The sequence below is a fragment of the Thamnophis sirtalis genome, unplaced genomic scaffold (genome assembly GCF_051295495.1).
Source record: "Thamnophis sirtalis isolate CommonGarterSnake01/CBP01778 unplaced genomic scaffold, rThaSir2_p1.2 scaffold_4, whole genome shotgun sequence".
NCBI classification, from domain to species: Eukaryota; Metazoa; Chordata; class Lepidosauria; order Squamata; family Natricidae; genus Thamnophis; species Thamnophis sirtalis.
This window is the reverse complement of record NW_028261384.1, coordinates 115,288,265-115,310,599: the sequence shown is the minus strand read 5'-3', so window position 1 is coordinate 115,310,599 and position 22,335 is coordinate 115,288,265. Positions and strand designations below refer to the sequence as shown.

At 40.9% G+C, this 22,335-nt stretch overlaps 1 protein-coding gene across 2 annotated transcripts in view; it reads left to right on the top strand.

The window, feature by feature from the left end:
- The window catches only part of ATP2A1 (ATPase sarcoplasmic/endoplasmic reticulum Ca2+ transporting 1), a 37,629-nt gene extending 15,331 nt beyond the window's left edge, over positions 1-22,298 (top strand). Inside the window, exons 9-23 of one of the 2 annotated variants that reach the window (XM_087713802.1) lie at positions 1,695-1,861; positions 2,014-2,102; positions 4,132-4,234; positions 5,967-6,098; positions 7,327-7,452; positions 8,339-8,557; positions 10,631-10,966; positions 13,092-13,312; positions 13,529-13,731; positions 14,398-14,483; positions 14,600-14,733; positions 16,058-16,175; positions 17,039-17,156; positions 17,998-18,041; positions 21,695-22,298. In XM_087713802.1, the coding sequence (XP_087569928.1) occupies positions 1,695-1,861; positions 2,014-2,102; positions 4,132-4,234; positions 5,967-6,098; positions 7,327-7,452; positions 8,339-8,557; positions 10,631-10,966; positions 13,092-13,312; positions 13,529-13,731; positions 14,398-14,483; positions 14,600-14,733; positions 16,058-16,175; positions 17,039-17,156; positions 17,998-18,002 (2,057 nt within the window). In that variant the 3' untranslated portion in view covers positions 18,003-18,041; positions 21,695-22,298. The remainder of the gene's footprint in view (positions 1-1,694; positions 1,862-2,013; positions 2,103-4,131; positions 4,235-5,966; positions 6,099-7,326; positions 7,453-8,338; positions 8,558-10,630; positions 10,967-13,091; positions 13,313-13,528; positions 13,732-14,397; positions 14,484-14,599; positions 14,734-16,057; positions 16,176-17,038; positions 17,157-17,997; positions 18,042-21,694) is intronic. The other variant, XM_087713801.1, reaches the window with a different exon arrangement.
- The last annotated feature ends 37 nt before the right edge of the window (positions 22,299-22,335 follow it).

The following is a 22,335-nucleotide window of genomic DNA, read 5'->3' as shown; positions in this document are numbered from 1 at the left end:
TTTCTTCTGCACTGTACATATGGTGCACTGAACTCTGGAAAAGATCTGAAGGAGTTGGAGTCTAGCCCTTTAGATATTAACCCATACTCTTGCAAAGCGTTAAGTTATCTGTGACAGGATTTACACTTTGTGCAAACTCTCATTGTTACATGTTAGCTTGCTGTACTCTAGTTATACATAATGCTAAGCTATAAATACTGGTTTACAAATTTAGGTGGTTGAATTTATAATATACAGGTAGTCCTTGACTTACAACAATTCACTTAATGATCGTTCAAAGTTACAACCAGACTGAAAAAAAATGACATGACCATTTTCCACACTATGACTGTTGCGGAATCCCCATGGTCAAAATTCAGATACTTGGCAACTGACTCATACTTATGACGGTTGCAGTGTCATTGGGTCAGGTCTTTTGCAACTTTCTGACTACCAAAGTCAGTAGGAAACCAGATAAACGTAGCAACTGTGTTACTAATTTAATAGCTGCACCATTGTTAAGTGATTCACTTAACAATGGTGGCAAGCATGGTGGTAAAATGGGGCAAAACTCACTTAACAAATGTCTAATTTAGCAATAACATTGGGCTAAATTGTGGTCGTAAATCTAGAACTACCTGTAATCACATTAAGCCAAAACCAAAAAGAGCTCAAAACTTCAGGTTTAAATGTGCCACTGATACTTCTCTTGGCATTGCTATGTATCTCCTATATCCTACCTGATTTTATTTAATATTTTTTTTAATGGAAAAGCAACAAATGGGGAGCTAGCAGATTGCAAAAAAAAAAAAAAGGTGGCATTCTCTGCCATCCTTTTTCTTGCCAGGAAAGCCTTGGGAATAGCATAGAACAAAGAGGCATTTTGAGACAATAAAGAAGGGAGCGGGTACAGCTCAATGCAAGGTGTGGACTGATCAGAGGTGGTATTCAGCAGGTTCTGACCAGCTCTGAAGAACCAGTGGTGGAAATTTTGAGTAGTTTGGAGAACCGGTAAACACCACCTCAGACTGGCTCTAACCCCATCTATTCTCTGCCTTCCGAGTCCCAGCTGATTGGGAGGGAATGGGGATTTTGCAGTAACCTTCCCCTGGAGTGGGGAGAGAATGGAGATTTTACAGTACATACTTCCCCTGCCACACATATTCTTTGAATATGGAACAATCTAGAAGCTAAAGTAATGAAGGCTTGCAGGCTTGCTTTCTGGTACTTTGGTTTGTTCTAACTACCCAGGCCCACCATGGCAGCCATTTTGGAAGACTGACGGAGAGGAGGGTGTTTCTTAAAATGCAAATGTGTCTACCTGCCTCGCCCCCCACTCCCTCCAAGCTAGGCTTCTGGTGTTTTGACTACAGTAATGTTGTATCACTTGGCCTTTCAACACAGAGAACAGAATTATGACCTTTTTTCTAGTCCTTCTACTACAATGTTGTCACTCTGAGATTTTCAAGGCTGTTCAGATCCAAAATATTTCCTATACTATTGGGCTATGACACACTGTTATATTTCTCATTACAGTCTTAGCATTCTTTGTCACAAATTGGAATCTGATAATGTGAGTTTCTCAATGATATCTGAAAAAGAAGTATAATTATGGGTAGTAAGGGCCAAAAAAGGGTCATCCAAGTGGATTTGTTTGAATGTGACATGAATTCCCTAAGCTTATCTTTTTGCTCTTTCCTTTTCTTCCTCCTCAGGCCTTCCCGCTGTCATCACGACCTGTCTAGCTCTGGGGACTCGCCGTATGGCCAAGAAAAATGCCATTGTCAGAAGCCTGCCCTCAGTGGAGACCTTGGGCTGCACCTCCGTCATCTGTTCCGACAAAACTGGCACTCTGACTACCAACCAAATGTCGGTTTGCAAGGTGAGCTGAAGGTGGATGCCAGCATTTTTCTCATCTAGAGTCTCTCTTTTGGGCATCTCATCTTCATTCTTATTGAAATCCCCTTCCTTCCTTCCTTCCTTCCTTCCTTCCTTCCTTCCTTCCTTCCTTCCTTCCTTTCTCTCTTTCTCTAGATGTTTGTTGTGGACAAAATAGAGGGAGATTTTTGCGCCTTGAATGAATTCAACATCACTGGTTCCACCTATGCCCCCGAAGGAGAAGTGTAAGTACAAATGTGAACTCTAAACAAAGCCAAATTTTAAACCTGATAGCCTAAGCCTAGATAGATAGATAGATAGATAGATAGATAGATAGATAGATAGATAGATAGATAGATAGATAGATAGATAGATAGATAGATGATAGATATAGATAGATAGATAGATAGACAGACAGACTCACTCTGATTTTTTAATAACCAAAGCTAATATTTTAGTTTTTATGTTATGCTAAATAATGTTTTGCTTCAACTATGGTTTTCTTAAGTTGAAATGATTGGATTCACCAACACATAATTTATGGATTATTATGGTTTGAAATTATAATGGCTAGTTTCACACAAAATACTAGATCAAAACTAAATAAATCATATTCTGCCTTGATATGGTATTTATTCTTCCAGAAATTCCAGATGCTTTGATTTCTTAGCTGTTGTTTTGCTTCTCCCATAATTCACAGAAACAACCTATGCTCCTTCTAATTATATATCTCGGCCACTGCTGAATTAAGCAATGCCATGGGCATCCTATCCCAGTGCCTGGAGGCTATGGGAGTGGGAAGCAACAGGTTCAGCTGAATTCTGGCAAGACTGAGTAGCTTTGAGTTTAGGGCCCTACAAGTTGCAGGACTACCATGTTTCCCCCCAAAATAAGGCAGGGTGTTATTTTCTTTTGACCCCAGAAATAACCTTATTTATGGGGAAGTTATTATTTTTGAGGTGCAAGAGGCAGCGAGCGTGGTCACCTCATGGCTGCTGCTGTGTTGCAATATTTTCGGGGAGGGCTTATTTTCCAGGGGAGGGCTTATTTTAGCACATGCATTCAAAAGCCTGATTGGGCTTATTATCCGGGAAGGTCTTATTTTCAGGGAAACAGGATATGCTATCCTTGGTGCTAGATAGGGTCTGCTATCCCAGATAAACACTGTGCACAATATAGTGTCATCCTGGACTCACAATTTGCTTAAAATATTCACAGCTAGGAGGGCCTTTGCAATAACAGGTTTGTGTTATGTGCCAGTTGAGTCTGTTCCTGGATGAGGGGGGACTCTGCTCACTGTCACTCAAGCCCTAGTCACCTTCCAATTGGAATATTGCAATGCACTCTACATGGGGCTGCCCTTGAAGGGTATCCAGAAGCTTCAACTGGTGAAAGATGCAGCAATGTGGGCAGTGCGGGCCACACAGGATGGACTTTGTAATACTTGAAACATGGTTTCTGTAGTACTGTTGCACTGGCTAACTAAAAGGGGTTTTCCACCAGCAGTTACACATGTTTCTAGGACAGGAGGTCCTTCATAGGCTGCACTGGTTGCCAATTTGCTTCTGGGTGTGATTCAAGGTCCCAGTTTTGACCTTTAAAGCCCTTCATTGCATAAGGATGGGTTATTTGAAGGACTGCAATTTCCCAATTACATCTGCTCATCCCGTAAGATCTGGCAGAAGAGGCATGCTGTGGGTTCCATCTGCTATGCTTGGTGGGCGTGAGGAGGCAGGCCACCTCCTGGAACATTCTTCACCCCTGAATTGAAGTCAGCTCTATTCTTACTTATTTTTCAGAAGTCTCGTAAGGCCTGGCTATGTCATGATCTCTGCAAGGGATCCCCTTCAGAGGTGGTATTCAGCAGGTTCTGACCAGTTTTGGAGAACCGGTAGTGGAAATATTGAGTAGTTTGGAGAACCAGTAAACACCACCTCAGACTGGCTCCAACCCCATCTATTCTCTGCCATCCGAGTCCCAGCTGATTGGGAGGGAGTGGAGATTTTGCAGTATCTTTCCCCTGCCACGCTCACCAAGCCACACCCAAAAAACTGGTAGAAAATTTTTTGAATCCCACCACTGATCCCCTTACTAATTTAATAACTTATGTGCCTCGTGTTTTTTACACTTTTAAATAATAACTGTTTCTAAGGTGTTTATTGCTTTATCTCTTTGCTGTACGCTGCCAGAGTCACTTTTTATGAGATGGGAATCACATGCATGGGCTATATAAATAAAACGAATACATTTTTTTTTACTTTTTTGCATATGCAGATTTAAGAATGACAAACAAGTCAAAACTGGACAATATGATGGTCTCGTTGAACTGGCCACTATTTGTGCCCTTTGCAATGACTCTTCGCTGGATTTCAATGAGGTGAATGCTTCTCTTTGGCTTCATCATCCACTTCTCACCAATTGTTCATTAAGGGATATGTGTGGCCAATTCCAAAACAAAACAAAACCAAATAATTCATCATTTAACTAACCAAAAGCAAAAAAGATGAAAATTAAAAAAAAAATTCTTTGGAGTCTAAAAACTCTTAAAAGGCAATATAAAGATTTTGACCTGGCATCCAGAAGAATTGTATGTAGTACTGGACAATGCTCTTGTTCTGACCTAGGCTTCCCAAAAGCACAAAGCCGATTCCTCATCCCGATAAAACCCCTTTTATTTAGTTTAAAGTGAATTCCTCTCCAGCAAAGTCTTTCAGGAGATTTCATAACAACAGACCTTTATCAGGCTTGAAGAGCTGCCAGGCCGATATCTTCCAAACACCACTCTGTAGCAGACAATATTTGGCAAGAAGTCAGGAACAGATCTTCTTCCTAATGAATTGAACTAATTGTCTCCTGCAAACTCCCCTCCCCTTTCATTCCTCTTTATTCCCTATGGGAGGGGCCATTTACCGTCCACACATGACTTTACTCCTGAGTCGACCCTTGTTCCTTAGTTGTTCCCTTCTCCTGGCAGCTCTGCACTGGGAACAGGCTCAGCTGTTCTTCTGCCCCACTTGTGTCTGACTCCGAAGGCAGCTGATAACTGGCATACGGCTCTGGGCGTCTCTCTGCCTCCAATGCAGAGCATTCGTCAGAGCCTTCCCCAGGCTCCAGGACTGGCCCATGTTCCTCCCCAACTCCTCACTGTCTGAGTCTTCCACCAGCTCCACTGGCCACTGGTAGGCCACAACACTTCTAGTAGGAATAGATTCCAAAATTCTCCAAATTAGAGTTGGCAGGTTCATTGGAGCTGAGTAAATGACTGTTAAACCTTAAACGCAGGGATGCCTGGAATAAAAGGACAAACATCCTCCTGTTTTTTGTATCTCTGGAGATATGGTCAGATGTTGAGGGCAAAATTCATTATTGATGGTTTCTTTTCTCACAGGGCTGATAAAATTGTGCTATGTGCACCAGTGATCATTACTTTAGGCAGACAGCCAGTTTGGAGTATTGCTTAAAGATAGTGGTCTAGAAACCAGGAATTTGAATCCTACCTTAGATACAAAGCCACCTGGGTGACTTGGAGCCAGTCTTTGCCTTAGGAAGAAGACAACATGAAATCACTTCTGAAAAAGTCCCCAAATATCTGCCTGGACCAATTCATATATGGTACTTGCCAGGAGTAAAGACTAATTTGAAGGCACAAACAATAGCAACAATATCAGAGACTAGTTAATTAGTTATTAGTTATAAGAGCCAAGGTGGCGCAGTGGTTAAATGCAGCACTGCAGGCTGCTGCTAGATCAGCACTTCAGCGGTTCAAATCTCACCGGCTCAAGGTTGACTCAGCCTTCCATCCTTCCGAGGTGGGTAAAATGAGGACCCGGATTGTTGGGGGCAATATGCTGACTCTCTGTAAACCGCTTAGAGAGGGCTGAAAGCCCTATGAAGCGGTATATAAGTCTACTGCTATTATAAGCCTGCAGAACAGCCTTGGGAATAAGAGTTAGTCCTTTGAGGTAGACCAGACTAGAAAACCAAAGTTATGAATGCTAATTTCTTTTTATTATATAGTCACAGTAATATAATATTGTGAGTTTGAGTACTCTCCCCCCAACATTCTTCTTTTCTCATATCTCGTTATCTCTGATTCTTCCCTTTCCCAGTCCAAAGGTGTATATGAGAAGGTTGGTGAGGCCACTGAAACAGCCCTTACCTGCTTGGTTGAAAAGATGAATGTCTTCAACACAGATGTACGAAATATCAGCAAGGTGGACCGTGCCAATGCCTGCAACTCAGTAAGTACATGTTTCTTCCAGGAATTGACTCTTATTAGAGTGCCTGGCACAGGGGACCAAGCGCCCGCCATGATTAAACTTCTCAAAGTAGTTTCTTTGTTGTTTGAGTATAGGCAGAATCTTGCCAGACTAAAGCACACTCTGTATTACCATCAGATGAATACTGTGAAGATTTAGGGGGAATTCCTTCTTCGATCTCTTTCTTCATACCAATGGCTAAGTGGTCTCCCCTCCTTCCTCCTGCAACTTAGTGCCAGATTCCGCCATATAAAGTCTTATATTTCTTGGCCACTGTGTGGTGCCATGTCCGCCTCCACTGTAAAGTTCGTGCAATGTGTTTTTCATGGTACAATATTTATTGTTTATATTGAGGTTTTCAAGATTCCCCCATGGTCTACTGTGGAACAGTTTTGGAATGCAGAAGCACTGTTCAGTGGAGCACAGGAGGAATACATTAGTAGAAATGTGTTTGGGTTAGGGGCTTGCTGTGGGGGGAAGGAGGGAGTTGATTCTCTGGAGATATAACTCAGCTAAGTACCATTTATCCTCCCTTTTTTGTAATTTTCCAATTCTGCCTTGTAACGGACATCACAGCAGTAGGTTTGATGAACTACATTATAGTCTATGAAAGATGATGCTATTATCTATCTATCTATCTATCTATCTATCTATCTATCTATCTATCTATCTATCTATCTATCTATCTATCTACCTACCTACCTACCTACCTACCTACCTACCTACCTACCTACCTACCTACCTACATCCCTCCATCTCAATTGATAATTCTGGGTGGCTTACAATTCCAAATTATTCCAAATTATTGGTGGCTTAGTTATTACCACTTGCCTTTTGCTATTTTAGCTGCTGTAGACATGTAGCATCACCTGGAAGCTGATATTTTATTGAATAATCTGTTTTGCTTGTTGTGGTACTGAAAAATCTATTTGTTTCCTTGCAAAAAAACAATAATCTTAAGAGCCATCCTCTGATGGCCTTCTCCAGTATATTTGGGTCTCTTCTGAGGCTCAAAAAAAAAAAGATTATTCTCACATTACATACTTTCCAGAGATGGCCATGCCATCTGCATTGCGGTAATATTGGAAACCAGGACTAGTATATTTGGAGGATCAATTGTTTGGATTCATGTCGTTCATTTGCTGTGGTTCTTTGTGAAGCAAAGTAAGATTTAACTCTCCTTTTCTCCCTCTGCTTTGCATTTCTTCAGGTGATCAAACAGCTCATGAAGAAGGAATTCACCCTGGAGTTCTCTCGTGATAGGAAGTCCATGTCTGTCTATTGCTCTCCAGCCAAAGCTTCCAGGGCTGCTGTTGGTAACAAGATGTTTATCAAGGTTGGTAGTAGGCTTCTTTGTGGCCCATCTCAGTGACCCACAAGGGGAAATAGGAATTCACTCTCTATCTATTCTAAGTTTAATTATTTTTTTCTAGTTCATTTTTCCAAAGGTAGCCCTTGATTTACAAACATCTGTTTAGTGACTGTTTAAAGTTACAATAGCACTGGGGAAAAAATGATTTACAACCTTTTTCACACTTATGACTGTTGCAGCATACCCTAGGTCACGTGATCAGAATTTGGATGCTTGGCAACTGGTTCATATTTATGACTGTTGCTGTGTCCCAGAGTCACGAGTGATCACGTTTTGCGTCCTTCTGACAAGCAAAGTTAGAGGGAAAGCCAAACAACCGTGTTACTAACTTAATGATTGCAGTGAATGGTGGCAAGAAATGTTGTAAAATGGGGCAAAACTTACTTAACAACTGCCTCGCTTAGCAACAGAAATTTTGTGCTCAATTGTGGTCGTAAGTTGAGGACTACCTGATATATACAAATGGTAGCTGTTCAGGTGGAACTTAGCTTGGTAACCAACTTAGCCTGGAATCTTTCCGTGAACCATCGTATCAGGGAGAAGACGAGGTCCTCTCTTCTTTTTTGTAGCTAGTTTTGTTCTTATTTTTGTAAATGTTCTCCTATTGGAGGAAAGGGGGGAAATAATGGATAGACTTTCAGTTATCTGAACCTCCTTCAGCAGACATATAGTTCAATGATGGACCTTTACATGACTATGTCTACCACTTACTCTTCCGCATAAAGGAAAGAGAACTTCCAGGCTGAAGCTTTATGACCTGATCCAGATACTTATGTAGTCACATTGCGTGCTATTCTGCCCATTTTCTCCACGAGTGACAATGCTTGTTATTTTTGTTGTGTCTTCATAGGGTGCCCCCGAGGGTGTGATTGACCGCTGTAACTATGTCCGTGTGGGCACCACACGTGTTCCCCTCACATCCTTTGTTAAGGAACACATATTGGGCGTCATCAAAGAGTGGGGCACAGGACGGGATACACTCCGTTGCTTGGCGTTGGCTACTCGTGACACCCCACCAAAGAGAGAAGACATGAATCTAGAAGATTCCACCAAATTTGTTGATTATGAGGTAAAGCTTACCACTAGTGGTAGATGATTAATGAAAGCTTGGCTTGTGGACTTCCCAGAATTGAAGTGCACATGTCTTAAAGTCGCCAAGGTTGGATACAACATTTTTACAATATTCTAAATACTCTTTACTTTGAAGATTATGTGCGCATTTTAAATTACTATAGTGTCTTAAAATGTACTTAAGGTAAAGGTAAAGGATCCCTTCACACATATGTGCTAGTTATTCCCAACTCTAGCGAATGGTGCTCATCTCCGTTTCAAAGCTGTCCGAAGACATCTCCGTGGTCATGTGGCTGGCATGACTAAATGGCGAAGGCGCACAGAACACTGTTACCTTCCCACCGAAGGTGGTTCTTATTTTTCTACTTGCATTTTTACGTGCTTTTGAACTGCTAGTAACAAGCTCACTCCATTAAGTGGCGCTAGTGATTCGAACCACCGAACTGCCGACCTTTCTGATTGACAAGCTTAGCATCTTAGCCACTGAGCCACCAAGTCCCTTAGTTACTGAGCTTTATATTTCATACTGCCCTGAAACGCCGTTTAATTTATTTTCTTCTTTCCTTTCGTAAGAGACTTCTCCCCTGAATGCTGATCTGAGAATTTTCAAAAGTTAGCAAAAACTCCCAGGTGCAGGGCTCTCTTGTGAAAGAAATGATGAAACTGAATTAAACACTATTTTCAGGGCAGTATGAAATATAAAGCTCAGTAAATGCATCTTAAGACAATATAGCAATTTAAATGTGTGGATTATCTCTTTTTTTTTTCACATGTGCAAGTGTGCATAAAGGGAAATGCATGCTTTGCAGCTGAGGAAAAAACATCTTGATTGACTTTAGATACTATATAACTTGATTATGGAGTGTGGGGATGGCCTGGTCCATGATCTTTAAAGTTACACCAAAATCCTGGTGGCAAAAATGGAAGGCAATTGCTTTATGTTTAGCCATACAAGAGTAATTCCTTCATCACAGCCTCTGCTTCCTTGAGAACTCTGAAGGACAAGAGGACAAGCCACGTATCAGACATATAAGCAATATGCTCATCCAACTGTATGTTAAACCATAGTGTGTTTAACCATGGTTTACTGAATAAATCACCATTGCCTAGTTCATACAAGCCACTGAACCATACATCCTGTTTTTGAAGTCACACTAGGTCAAGGGTCAGTAACCTGTGGCTCTGGAGCTACATGTGGCTCTTTCATCCTTCTGCTGCAACTTCGTATTGCCGGTCAGCTGTACAATTGATAGGGCTTTCAGTTAGGACAGGTAGAGGAAAAAGGATGCCGTGCTAGGAGGAGACTCTATGGTGGGGGAACTGGACTTCTGGTCAGCTCCAGAATTAAATGGGGGGCTTCTAGTTAAGACCTTTGTGGCTCTTTGAGTGTTTAAGGTTGCTGACCCCTGCACTAGGTGATATAAGGCACCAAAATAAAATTTGGCATTGATATTTTGGTTCAGGGCATTGTATGAACAATAAAGTGGGAATCAGCCACTTTGTACTTTTCCCTATTCTTGGCTTATCTCCTATTAATTCTTCTCTATTTCATTTTCTCTATTTCTTCTCCAAGAAACTTGAGTTAACATATAAAACTCTTTCCCCTCCTGTATGCACAAGTGAGCTGTAACTTAGGTTAGTCTGGGAGAAACTTCCCATCATCACAAATGTTGTCTCTGTGGAGATTTTTATCCAATTCTCCCCTCAAGCCGCTATATTATAATTGATCTATTCAATAAAAAGTTTTATTTATTCATTACTTTAGCTTCTAGATTGTTCCATATTCAAAGAAACTCAATGGCTTACAAATGACAATATAAAATATACCATTAAAAACCAGTAACATAAATCACAAAGTCATGATGTGTCACCATTTGGGTTACAATAATCCATGTTTTCATAACTCTTTGGAAAAGCGATCAGAGAATTCAGTTTGAGCCTTTATCTATCTTAATTGCAAAGATTCCCACCTTTGACATGGTATAAACTTGATATAAAGACCAGATGGAGGTTATCTAGTGAAAGGATGTGATGGCTAGTAGGCTCGTAATCTTTTTTCTGACCTTCGCAGAATGACCTGACCTTTGTGGGCTGCGTAGGAATGTTGGATCCTCCCCGCAAAGAAGTCTCAGGATCCATTGAACTCTGCCGTGAAGCTGGCATCCGCGTAATCATGATCACCGGCGACAACAAAGGTACCGCTATTGCCATCTGTCGCCGCATTGGCATCTTCACCGAAAATGAAGAAGTGACCGGCAGGGCCTACACCGGCCGGGAGTTTGATGACTTGCCCTCTGCTGAGCAACGGGAAGCCTGCAAAAGAGCTTGCTGCTTTGCACGGGTTGAGCCCACGCACAAGTCAAAGATCGTGGAGTTCCTGCAGAGCTTCGATGAGATCACTGCCATGGTGAATAGATGGGGATATATGTGGGCAGGGAAGGAGTGGTGTGGTGGTCTAGAGGTGGAGCTCTCGCCTCACAATTAAGAGTTCGAGCCTAAGTGGAGGTAGATATTTCTCTCTCTGGGCACAGTGAGACTATATCTGCTGAATAAAACTCTGCATTGGCAACAGAGAGGGCATCCGGCCATTAAACATTCTGCTAGTTCCATTCAGTTGCCCAGACTCCACTCCACAAGGAATTATGGGGTTGTTAAAAGATGATGATGATTATGATGATATATGGGCAGGTCTGTGCATTAAATCTGGATGAGTGAATGGACACTAGGGAAATTTAATACAGGTAGTTCCTCAATTTACGACCCAAATTGGGACTGGAATTTCTGTTGTTCAGCGAGTTTTGCCTGATTTTAAGACCTTTGTTGTCATGGTTGTTAAGTGAATCACTGTGGTTGTTCAGTGAATCACATGGTCATTAAGCGAATCCTGCTCCCCCTCATTGATTTTGCTTGTTGGAATTTGCAAATGGTGATCATATGACCACAGAGAGCCATAACGGTTGTAAATATATGCCAGTTGCCAAGTGCCCAAATTATGAACATGTGACCATGGGGATGCTACAATGGTCATAAGTGTGAAGACCAGTCGTAAATCACTGTTTTCAGTGTCGTTGCATCTTCAAATGGTCACTGAAAGAATGGTTGCAAGTTGAAAACAACCTGTAAAAGTTATGTGATAGTTTATAGCCTGATGTTCATTAAAGAATAAAAGCCCATCTTCAGGGACCTTCTCTCTGACAGAGTGTGTGCTGTTCATATTGGATACTGCAGAAATTTACTATACAAAAGAATAAATTGTTTTCCTAATTGACTATTTGGTGAATACGGTAATTGAGCATCTCTTTTCATTTCAGCTATTTAGGGATGAGATCTTTCTATGTTTCCCCCTTTTCACTCTTTAGATCTGAGGATTAATTAACAAAAGAGGACCGCGTCTCCTTCCTATATCAAACTTTTAAAAATCCAGACAGAGGCAAAGCATTGGAGACTCAGGAGAATCAGGAATCAAATCAAACTAAATTAAAATAACATTTAAAATAAATGCTAAAATAATAAAAAAATAACCCTGTTACTTTTAACAAGAGCTCTGAAGGAGCATGATGTCATCAGGGAACATTTCAGGGATTCCCTTGATGAATTGTTCACTGTTGGATGAAATATCCATCAGATTCAGTTCCAAGCCGAGAGGAAGACACTGGAAACATGGAGGCTGATTGGAAAAATTGTTTAATTAGAAAACAAAACCACCAAGCACATAGTTCTCTGGTGCAGCTGAACACATGGAGTTGAGAGTGAGGGGTATTTATACCTTCTCTTGGGCTTTGAACTTGAGCTTCCTGTTCCTGTACAAGAACATGTATTCTGTTGGCTGTTGTCGGACTCCCATAGTGCCATGTACAAATCCTAGAAGTTCGTTTGATCCAAACTTGGTTGAAGTTTGGCTGATGCAATTTCCTTAGGAGATTGTTAAATGTAGTGAGCTCTGCTGCTAGTGGGTTAATCCTATTATGTCCTGGAGGGTTATATCTTAATCCCATCACTCTGATGGGATTAATGGTCGAGGGTCTTTTGTTTTGTAGATAGGCTGGCCCAGTCTTTAATGAGCACAAAATATCTGCTGGGAGGAGGGAGCTGGGGCTCTGAGCCTCTCTTAAGATTTTTATTTATCTTTTAGGGGAAATATTTTATTCTGCCTTTTAAAATATTTCATTCTTCTAGGCCAGTGTTTTTCAACCTTGGCAACTTGAAGATGTCCAGACTTCAACTCCCAGAATTCCCCAGCCAGCGAATGCTGGCTGGGGAATTCTGGGAGTTGAAGTCCGGACATCTTCAAGTTGCCAAGGTTGAAAAACACTGTTCTAGGCGGTAGCTTCTCACATCACTTAAGATGTTTTTAATGTCCTCTTTTCTGTTCTTTTCTTAAATGGAGGACTACCTAGTGATGGAATCATATCCCTCATCAAGGAGGGTTGTTCAGTTTTGGAACCTGGAGGTTTTCCAATATTTATTTATTTATATCTCAGTTAATTTTCTATCTCCTTCCTCCCCTCCTCTCTCTTTCTGTCTGCTGATAGACCGGTGATGGTGTCAATGATGCCCCGGCTCTGAAGAAAGCTGAAATTGGGATTGCCATGGGCTCTGGCACTGCAGTGGCCAAGACAGCCTCTGAAATGGTGTTGGCAGATGATAACTTCTCCACAATTGTGGCTGCGGTGGAGGAAGGCCGGGCCATCTACAACAACATGAAACAATTCATTCGCTACCTCATCTCCTCTAACGTGGGTGAGGTTGTCTGGTAAGGGGCTTTGCACGCTGTCATCTGGCCAGCTTCAAAGCTAAACCAGGATGTCTGGAAAATGGTTTTGCAGAGGGACAAATCAACACCGAGTAACTATGGTGGGGAGATCTGTCCCACCGCTCCAAGTGATGATGGTGATGTCACATGTTCCTGCCTTCCAGAGGCTTGTTTGATCTCATGCTTGTCTTTCTTTTCTGCATCTCCCCACCCCAGTATCTTCCTTACAGCCGCCCTCGGTCTCCCTGAAGCCTTGATCCCTGTACAACTGCTGTGGGTGAATCTGGTGACAGATGGGCTTCCAGCCACTGCCTTGGGTTTTAACCCCCCTGATTTGGACATCATGAACAGGCCACCACGCAGCCCCAAGGAGCCCCTGATTAGCGGTTGGCTCTTCTTCCGCTACATGGCCATTGGAAGTAAGTGCTTTCCTCCCATAGCTGATGCCTTGGTCTAGCTTTGGGCCTATATCATATATTTTGGCCCAATATTCTAACTGTGAATTCAAGTCTGCACCCTCATCCTTGTCTTATGTGACATAACAGTAATCTCAGCTCAGCAATCTGTATCATCTCCAAAATCCCAGGCAAGCACAAATCTTCTGCAAGACCCAGCCTGGCACAATTAGGCTACCTTTGGTTTATTCTTCAGTCAGTTGCATGTTGTTCATACTTACTATTATGTTTGCAAACAGAACCATTAGGCTAGGGCAAAATTTGCATTCACTAGATAAATAATAGTAATAGCACTTAGATTTATATACTGCTTCACAGGGCTTTGCAGCACTCTCTAAGTGGTTTACAGAGTCAGTATATTGCCCTCAGCGATCTGGGTCTTCATTTTACCAACCTTGGAAGGATAGAAGGCTGAAACAACCTTGAGTCAATGAGGATTGAACTCCTGGCAGTGAGCTGAATTAGCCTGAAGTACTGCATTCTAACCACTATGCCATCATGATGCAAGGAATTAACCAACCCAGTCTTTTCATTCCAGTTTCTCAGCAAAACCTTGAGGAGATATCCCTTTCTGCTATCACTGGCCTTTTCTTTGCTCACAATAATTTTTCATTTTTGTTTTTCCTACAGTATACGTCGGAGCAGCCACTGTTGGGGCTGCTGCCTGGTGGTTCATATATGCTGAGGATGGACCTGGAGTATCTTACCATCAGTTGGTGAGTTTTGATTGCTCTAAGTTGTGGGAGACAAGTATTGTATGAGGAATGAAGGATTTTTTTAGTTCGGAAAAGCTCAGTGTTAATCTCACTTTTCCCTATTCTTCTTCTCCTAGTCCCATTTCATGCAATGTACAGAAGACCACCCTTCCTTCGACGGCTTGGACTGTGAGATCTTTGAGTCCTCTGTCCCCATGACCATGGCTTTGTCCGTCTTGGTCACCATTGAGATGTGCAATGCGCTCAACAGGTAAAATGGAGGATGATGAAGGCCTTGGCTTCATACACACGGTTACTGCCCTGCACGTTTTCACTAGTATTTCTCCATGCATTGTTTCCACCTTGCGCAAATCTTAAGCTTTCTCCAGCTTTCCAAATTGTGCAGGATGATGGGGAAGGACAATTAATGTTCTCTGTAAACATAATTCAAAGTCCATGCCAACAAAAAATGAATATTAGAGATTCAACTTTAGTTCAGCTTTTTAGCAGTGCAAAATCTTATATTTGAAGTTAACTTACATTTCATGCAAAACATCCAGCCACTGCAAAATATTATGCAAGAATAATTTTTACAACAATATAAGGAACCAGGGGAATATCTGAAGAATAGCATTGTAAGTCACCTACATCTCATTGGACATGTCTTCACAGAGTCTATGACAATTCGTCACAACCAATTTGCCAGAACCAACTCGCTGTAGCCAACTTGCCATGACCAACTCATTGTAGGACCACTCACCACAGCCAACTCACCACAGGGCAACTTGCTGCTGGAGAAGAGTTACAGTAATATTAAACAAATAGTGGAATAGAATCATTAAAGAAAGGATGCAAAAGGAGGGTCAGAAACGAAATGTGAATGACAAAAATTAAAATATTTTTTATTTTAAATAATTAAATAGAATTGTTAAATTATCCTACAGCGAGTTATCCCACAGTGAGTTGGCTGTGGTGAGTTAACTGTGGCGAGTTGTCCCATTCTGGTCTTCACAATAGAAGAAGGGCAGACTGCTGAAGCATGCCAAGATTAATTAGCACAAAAGCAGTGATTTCCCAGTTATTGCAGCGGAACTTTTGCCATGCTCCAAAGACAAGTATCCTTAATTTAAAACATCTACTTATTTGCATAATTAATTCATGTTTTACTGTTTAGAAGGAAGGGCAAAGAACAAGTGCCCCCAATCACTAGCTCTCCCATTCTGATGACATGTTTTAAAGTCATAAAGATGTTGATTTGAAATGTAGTCTGAGAACTAGTCTCAGTCTGTAGTCTAATTGAATTCTGCATCCAAATTGCAATACTGTAGTTTAACTTTGTTGCAATCCTCAAATGCACCCATTTGTTAACTCCCAGGCTGGGATCTTCCAAGCAGAGCTGAGATATCTATCTAATTAACCTTTTGCTCAAAGGAAAGTTGCTCACGTCTCATATATCTCAAATTTTTTAAAGAGGACTAGTCATTAGCTATTATATATTTGCATTGACTAGTTATTTAAGCCTGGGAGCTCTCATTTCAAAAACAGAGTGGAAATCATAACTTTGATTTAATTTCCAATTTCTCTCTCCTATATAGCCTTTCAGAGAACCAGTCCTTGGTACGGATGCCTCCCTGGGTGAACTTCTGGCTTCTGGGATCTATCTGCCTCTCCATGTCTCTGCATTTTGTCATCCTTTACGTTGATCCCCTGCCTGTAAGTAATAGTGACCACGTTTTTGATCAGTGAGGGCTGGGGGATTTTACTTCAAAAGAATTCAAAAGTAAAAAGGGGCCATGGAGTCTGCAGAGGCACAAATAACGCAAGACTTTTCTTCAGCTCTTTAAAACAACTGTGTCATTTCCAGGATCATGTGGCACCTAAAAAGGACAGCTACATGACCAACATGGCCAGTTGTTTTAGGGAAGAGTAGATGGGTGTTAGATTCATGCCTGTCAATGAAACTTTTTGTCTTCAAATCTGAGGCATGGCATAGCCGAAATGGCTAGAGGATTGCACTCCCACTTCTTGCTGAAATCTACAGAAATAAAAAAAGGATTATGCAAATCCTTTGAAAAAATATACTTCAGAATGGACAGCAAGGTGCTCTAAGTCCCCCCTCCCCCCTCCAAAACCATTCAAACAGTTGCTCTACTGTACTTTTAGCTGGAGAGGTCTTTTCCAGGCTTCTTCAGCTGTTCCAAAAACTGTTTCTAGCTACTTCTTCATGTCTGCATATGCACAGCCATACTCACAGGGAAACATCTAAGAGTAACTTCTGAAAGCAGCAGACTCAGTCTAGAAGAAACAGCTTCTTTAATGGCTTGAAAAGAGATGCTTCAGGTGTTCTTCCATTCATTCCAGAATTCCTTCATCAAAGGATTTATACATTCCTAATTGCTGGGAAGAACAAGTCCCATTTATTAAATCCAATTTTTAATCAGGATTCAGTCAATTGTGTCTAATGTAGCCTGTCATTTACATTATTTTAGTACATAGTCTGACTATGAGTGGAAAGGTAGAAGAAAATACATGCATTTCTCTATTGATGCCTCCATTGTTGTTCTTGTGCTTTCCAGATGATCTTCAAACTGACACACTTGGACTTCCATCACTGGATGGTGGTGTTGAAGATATCCTTGCCCGTCATCTTTCTGGATGAATGTCTCAAATTTGTTGCCCGGAACTATCTGGAGCGTAAGTCTCTCTTACATACCTTATCTTCCCAGCCATTTGCCTTTCCCTTCTTACTGGAAGTGGGTTTTTCAGATGGAATCCATGAAAACAAAATCACCAAGTTGGAGAAGATAAGAAATGGGATGTCCCCTCCTTTCTGATCTTTCTCTTTGTAATTATTTCCTCCCTTCCTCTGAAATTTCTTCAGTTAGTCTAGAATTCCCATCTGCAGTCATTCAGTGGAACACACCTTTAAATATAGGATTCCTTGGTCACTTGGGTTCTTTCCTGGTGAACTCCATGGAGCACATCCAGATGCATCTGATATCAGTTCAAAGGGATTTACAATTCTGATAAAGGCAATGACAGAGTCCCTTTTATAAAGCTGTGGAGTCTGTCCGTCCCTGTCCCCCGGATCCTTGGTTTTACTTTTTTAGATCTGACAATAAAGTAGATCTGGTGCACCAGAGGAAGCACAAAAGTGTCTGAATGTCTATGGAGATTCTCAATTATCCAGGTCATGATTGCCCCAAAAGTGCTTTTTCAAAGGCAACGTCAGTTCTGAACTGAAGAAGCTTCTTGGATGAGAAGCAAAATGTCTTCAAGGAAAAACAAAGTCCAGTTGCCTTTTGAAAAAGCACCTCTGGGAGTTCTATGTCATAAGATATAACAAAAGCGAGAAGAAACTATTGTTTGCCTATCTCTTATTCTAGAGAGTTTTCCCTCCTTTATGGATTGCTAATCATTCATTTATTCATTTTACTTACTCATTCCATCCAGACTAATCATATTTTCCTCTTCTTGGGAACTTCCTTCCTAATCTCTATTAACTCTGGCTTCTTTTATCCTTTCCATCCTGTAGCATAAACTCCTTCCCCCTCTATTCTCCTGTATCCTGCCTCCCAGGTATCTTACTGTACAACCCTCAATTGCATGCCTTGTTTGTTCTCTGGCAATTCCTTCATATCTGTCTGTTGATCTATGCAGAAAAATAGGCAATATCTGTGCGGAGCTGGGGAAAATGTTTCTTTTTTGCTTGGACAGTCTGTTTGCTGCAAGTGACATTGTCCAGGAAACCAGGGGCCAGCTACATGGGGGGAGAGAGAGCCTGCTTCATAGGGCCAGAGACCGAAAATCCTTCCCTGAAAGAGAATTATTCCAAGAGTACCATTTCTTCATGAAATGTTTGGTGGTAATCTGATCAATACAAGATTCCATGTTGCACAAATTCAACTTCTTGTTAGGATACAGGAATGGTCATGGCCACTTCAATAAACATCAACTATAAATGTTATGTTTTGAATGCTCACAGAGCAGGCTGAATTTCCAAGAGGGGTTCAAACTGAGCATTTTTAAGATGGTGGGACTAACACGTCTGCCAAAGAATATTTATATATCTACTTAGAAAACTTCAAATATTTCAGAGACTATAGAACCATGTCTAATCCACTGATCTTCACAGAATAGGTTGATCTATCGGTGATTCTACCTTACAGTAGACATAGATAATGTGAATATAGAAATAATCAAAGTGTATCCTTCTCTTTCTTCACCTTCTGCTTCATCCCTAATGAAACCTATATACATAATATTGAATGTAAAGGAATTAGTGATGAAGAGAGAAGGAGAAGGAAAGTTAAAATAATAATCTGTTTTGCTGATTGCTTCCTATTTCAGTCCACTGAAATGCTGGAAATGGTACTTTGGTTCATGTGCCAAGATACACAAATAAGCAAAATTACAATTCCAAGCATCTACTGATAAACCAGTGTATCTGAAATGTTGCTATAGAAAGTAGAGAAAATAACCTTGACAGAGATATGCAAGATTTATTATTAAGGGAAAAAGGGGTGAAACATATTTTATGTTCACAAAAGACATAATATTCAAAAGCGGTTTAGACAGACCCCTCTTTAATTCACTGAACTGTAAGAAAAGAAAGTACAAGACAATTAGATTTGCAAGATTGACGTCAGCACCACTAGGCAGACTCAATCCAGAAGTCAACTCCACAGAAAGGGGAAAAAAAATACCTTTATTAACTTTTGGCTATAATAACATAACCCTGCAGGTCTGATTGTGCTGTGCCTTCTCTTTATAGTTCAGTAATTTAGGAATGTGTCTGCACTGCTACCAATATCTGTCCATTGTGAACTTAAAACCTTTTTCACACCCGTCCCAATCACCCTGGTGATGGATCTTTTGTATTTCTGCCAAAGACATTTCCCATACTCTCTACAGCTGTTATAGGAAAGACAAACTATTAGAGATAGTTATCATGTCTTTTCTAAACTTAAAATATGTTCCACCCTTTTTTGCCCTAGTAATGGATCTAGCATATCTCTGTCAAAATTATTTTCTCTACTTTCCATACCAACATTACAGGAGAAAAGGAAGCAATTTTTTTTACATTAAAACTGGCCCCTATATGAATGGTCATCATCACCCCCTCTAATGACTTCTGCATTTTCTGTGTTGCAGAGGAAGCTCAGCAAGGGAAACAAATTATTTCTTAGGAAAACTTGCCTGAGTTTATTGATCCTTCCCTGGAGGAACATCTTAGAATTTTCTAATTGAATCCAATCCTAGGGTGGTTTAGAGTTCAGTTTTGGAACCACTGAATAATTCATAGGGTCCTTTAAAAGAAAAAGATGGGGTAACTTTCAGCGCAAACCATTTTACACGTTTATCTGTTGGGTTGCATGAACCCTAATTGTAACGTTCCAAATTGTACTTCTGTTAGTTGGACCTTTTTCTACATTGTGCCTTTCCTGGCCATTCTTGGCCTTTGGTGCCCTTTTAAAGATGCTTCTGACTTCACTGTGTTTGGCTCAATGAGAGGATGGTCTTGGACTGACCTTTGTTTGCACAGAAGTCTTTTCTGCTTTCCATGGCCTTCCTGATTGTGCCTAACTGTGCCTTTATTGCCTTTGTGTCATGCTTAGGCAAATGTCTGATTTAAGTCGTTGTTTGGCCATACATTTGCTGGACAGCACAGGGGGTGATGCGCGCCTTCTGTGGCCCTGCTGCTTTTGGTGTTGTCAGATTCTTCTTAAAGAGATGGGTGAGGATGCTTGGGCAAAGCTGTAGATAAAATGATGTTCTGGGTTGGGTGAGCTTTTCTCTGCTGGGGTTAGCATGTGTGAAACTAGGGCAGTGAACATCCCCAGGTCTGTTTATCTCTCCCTAAAGCTCCAAGGTCACATATACTTCATAGGAAGCAAGTTCCACTCAGTGTGTAAAATTAGTTTTTAGTCAGTAGAATTATTTGGGGCTTAATTATAATGTAATATATTATCTATTTACCTACCTACCTACCTACCTACCTACCTACCTACCTACCTACCTACCTATTTATCTGTCATCAATCTGTCCATTTCTATCTATCCATTTCTCTCTCTCTCCATTTCTATCTATCATCTATCCATATCTATATCTTCTATCTATCTATCTATCTATCTATCTATCTATCTATCTATCTATCTATCTATCTATCTATCTATCTATCTATCTCCATTCATGCATCCTTCCATCACATACCTCCCCAATCAGAAGAACTCAGCAACATCTAGCATAGTCCATAATAATAAAATACCACAATATTATATAAATAATTAGCAAAATTTAAATCAACATCACTGCTGGAATAACATACAAAAATATTGTTCCACATGGTAATAGCATCCCCTTTAAACTATGAAAAATCCTCAGAAAAGCTTCATTTTTATTAACATCATCTCAGGAGAAGTCTCAATCTCTAGGGGAAAGCTATTTTATAGTTTGTCTCATTTTCTAAGCATAACACTGGGCACGGTATTATGGATTTTCTTTTTATTAGACTCTCCAGTGTTAAGACAACATGTGGGCCAGTTTTCTCCAATCTAGTGATATGTCTGTAATATGTAAATGTATTTATTTAAACCATTCACTAGATTCCATTACAGCAACTATCAGAAATAGAAGGTGCTAAGTATACCATGGACCATTTAAAAATTGGAATGAGAATATTAAAAATATACAGAAGGCATAAACATTTCTCAAAAAGATTGAGAGGGAAAGAAAGTGCTCTAAGGAAGGAATTCATAAAGTGAGACATTGCACTTTAAAAACCACCCTCAACAAATATCAAGGAGTACACATTTTTGCCAGTGATGCTTGAAGAGGAAGAAAACTCAAAGTAATGGAGTATGGGCCCATGGAATTTGGCACGCCTTCTCCAATTAGAGGGGGGGGGGCTTTCCCCAACAGAATGGAGAAAACACATATGGCTACTAGATTATGAGATTATATGTCTGATAATCATCTGAAGGCACAAAAGTTTATACAGATAGAAAAATGCAGGAGGAATAATAATCGCTATTTGCTAGACTGCCACTTGCTATTGGAAAAGTGGGGATAACCCCATTAGGCCTCTGGCATTCTCCCAATTGCAGACCAATATTTGCAGAAGTAGATCTAGGTTACTCATCTTGCTTGCAGGGTATGTGAGGAGCGGGGTGGTGTCTTAATTTCTTCATTCTTTGCCTTTTATTCTTTATTTTCTTCCTCCCTTTTTACAGACAATGTAGAAGTAAAGAAGTGAACATTTGAATCATCATGGAAATAACCACGTTGTTCCCCTCCCCCCAAACCATCAAGATTTGCCCATTTCCCAAACCCCACTGTCTTGTCTTTGGCCCCGCCTCTGCTTCTCTGCCCCTCTGTTATTTAATAGTGTCTCTCTTCCCCTTTAACCCCTCTGCTAGTTGGATTGCTAGTGTGGGCCACAGTGCTGGCATTTGCCATGCCATGTTCCCTGCCAGCTGCTTCTCTACCCAACCCACAAACCCCACCAGCGACTCGGCTTCTGTACATTTTGAGCCACCTGCCTGTCCTTGCCTTTGCACACGCAAGCTCACACTCATACCACATGCACACATACCGTCCCAAGTGCTTTCCGCATTAGTGACCACACTATGTTCGTTTCCCCCTCCCTCCCTCTTCTCATGAATAGAACCCACCTCAAGCCCAGGACTGGATTTTTTAATGCACACATAAACAGAAGGAAACATTTTGTTAGGAAAAAACAAACAAATGAAACTCCTCAACTTGGAGGAAATGAAGAGATTCTTCTAGCTGCTTATTTATTGATATTAAAGAATAAACTCTTAACTGTATTAAAGATTTCCGGCTTTTCTCTTATTGTTATGCCTCACTGGGG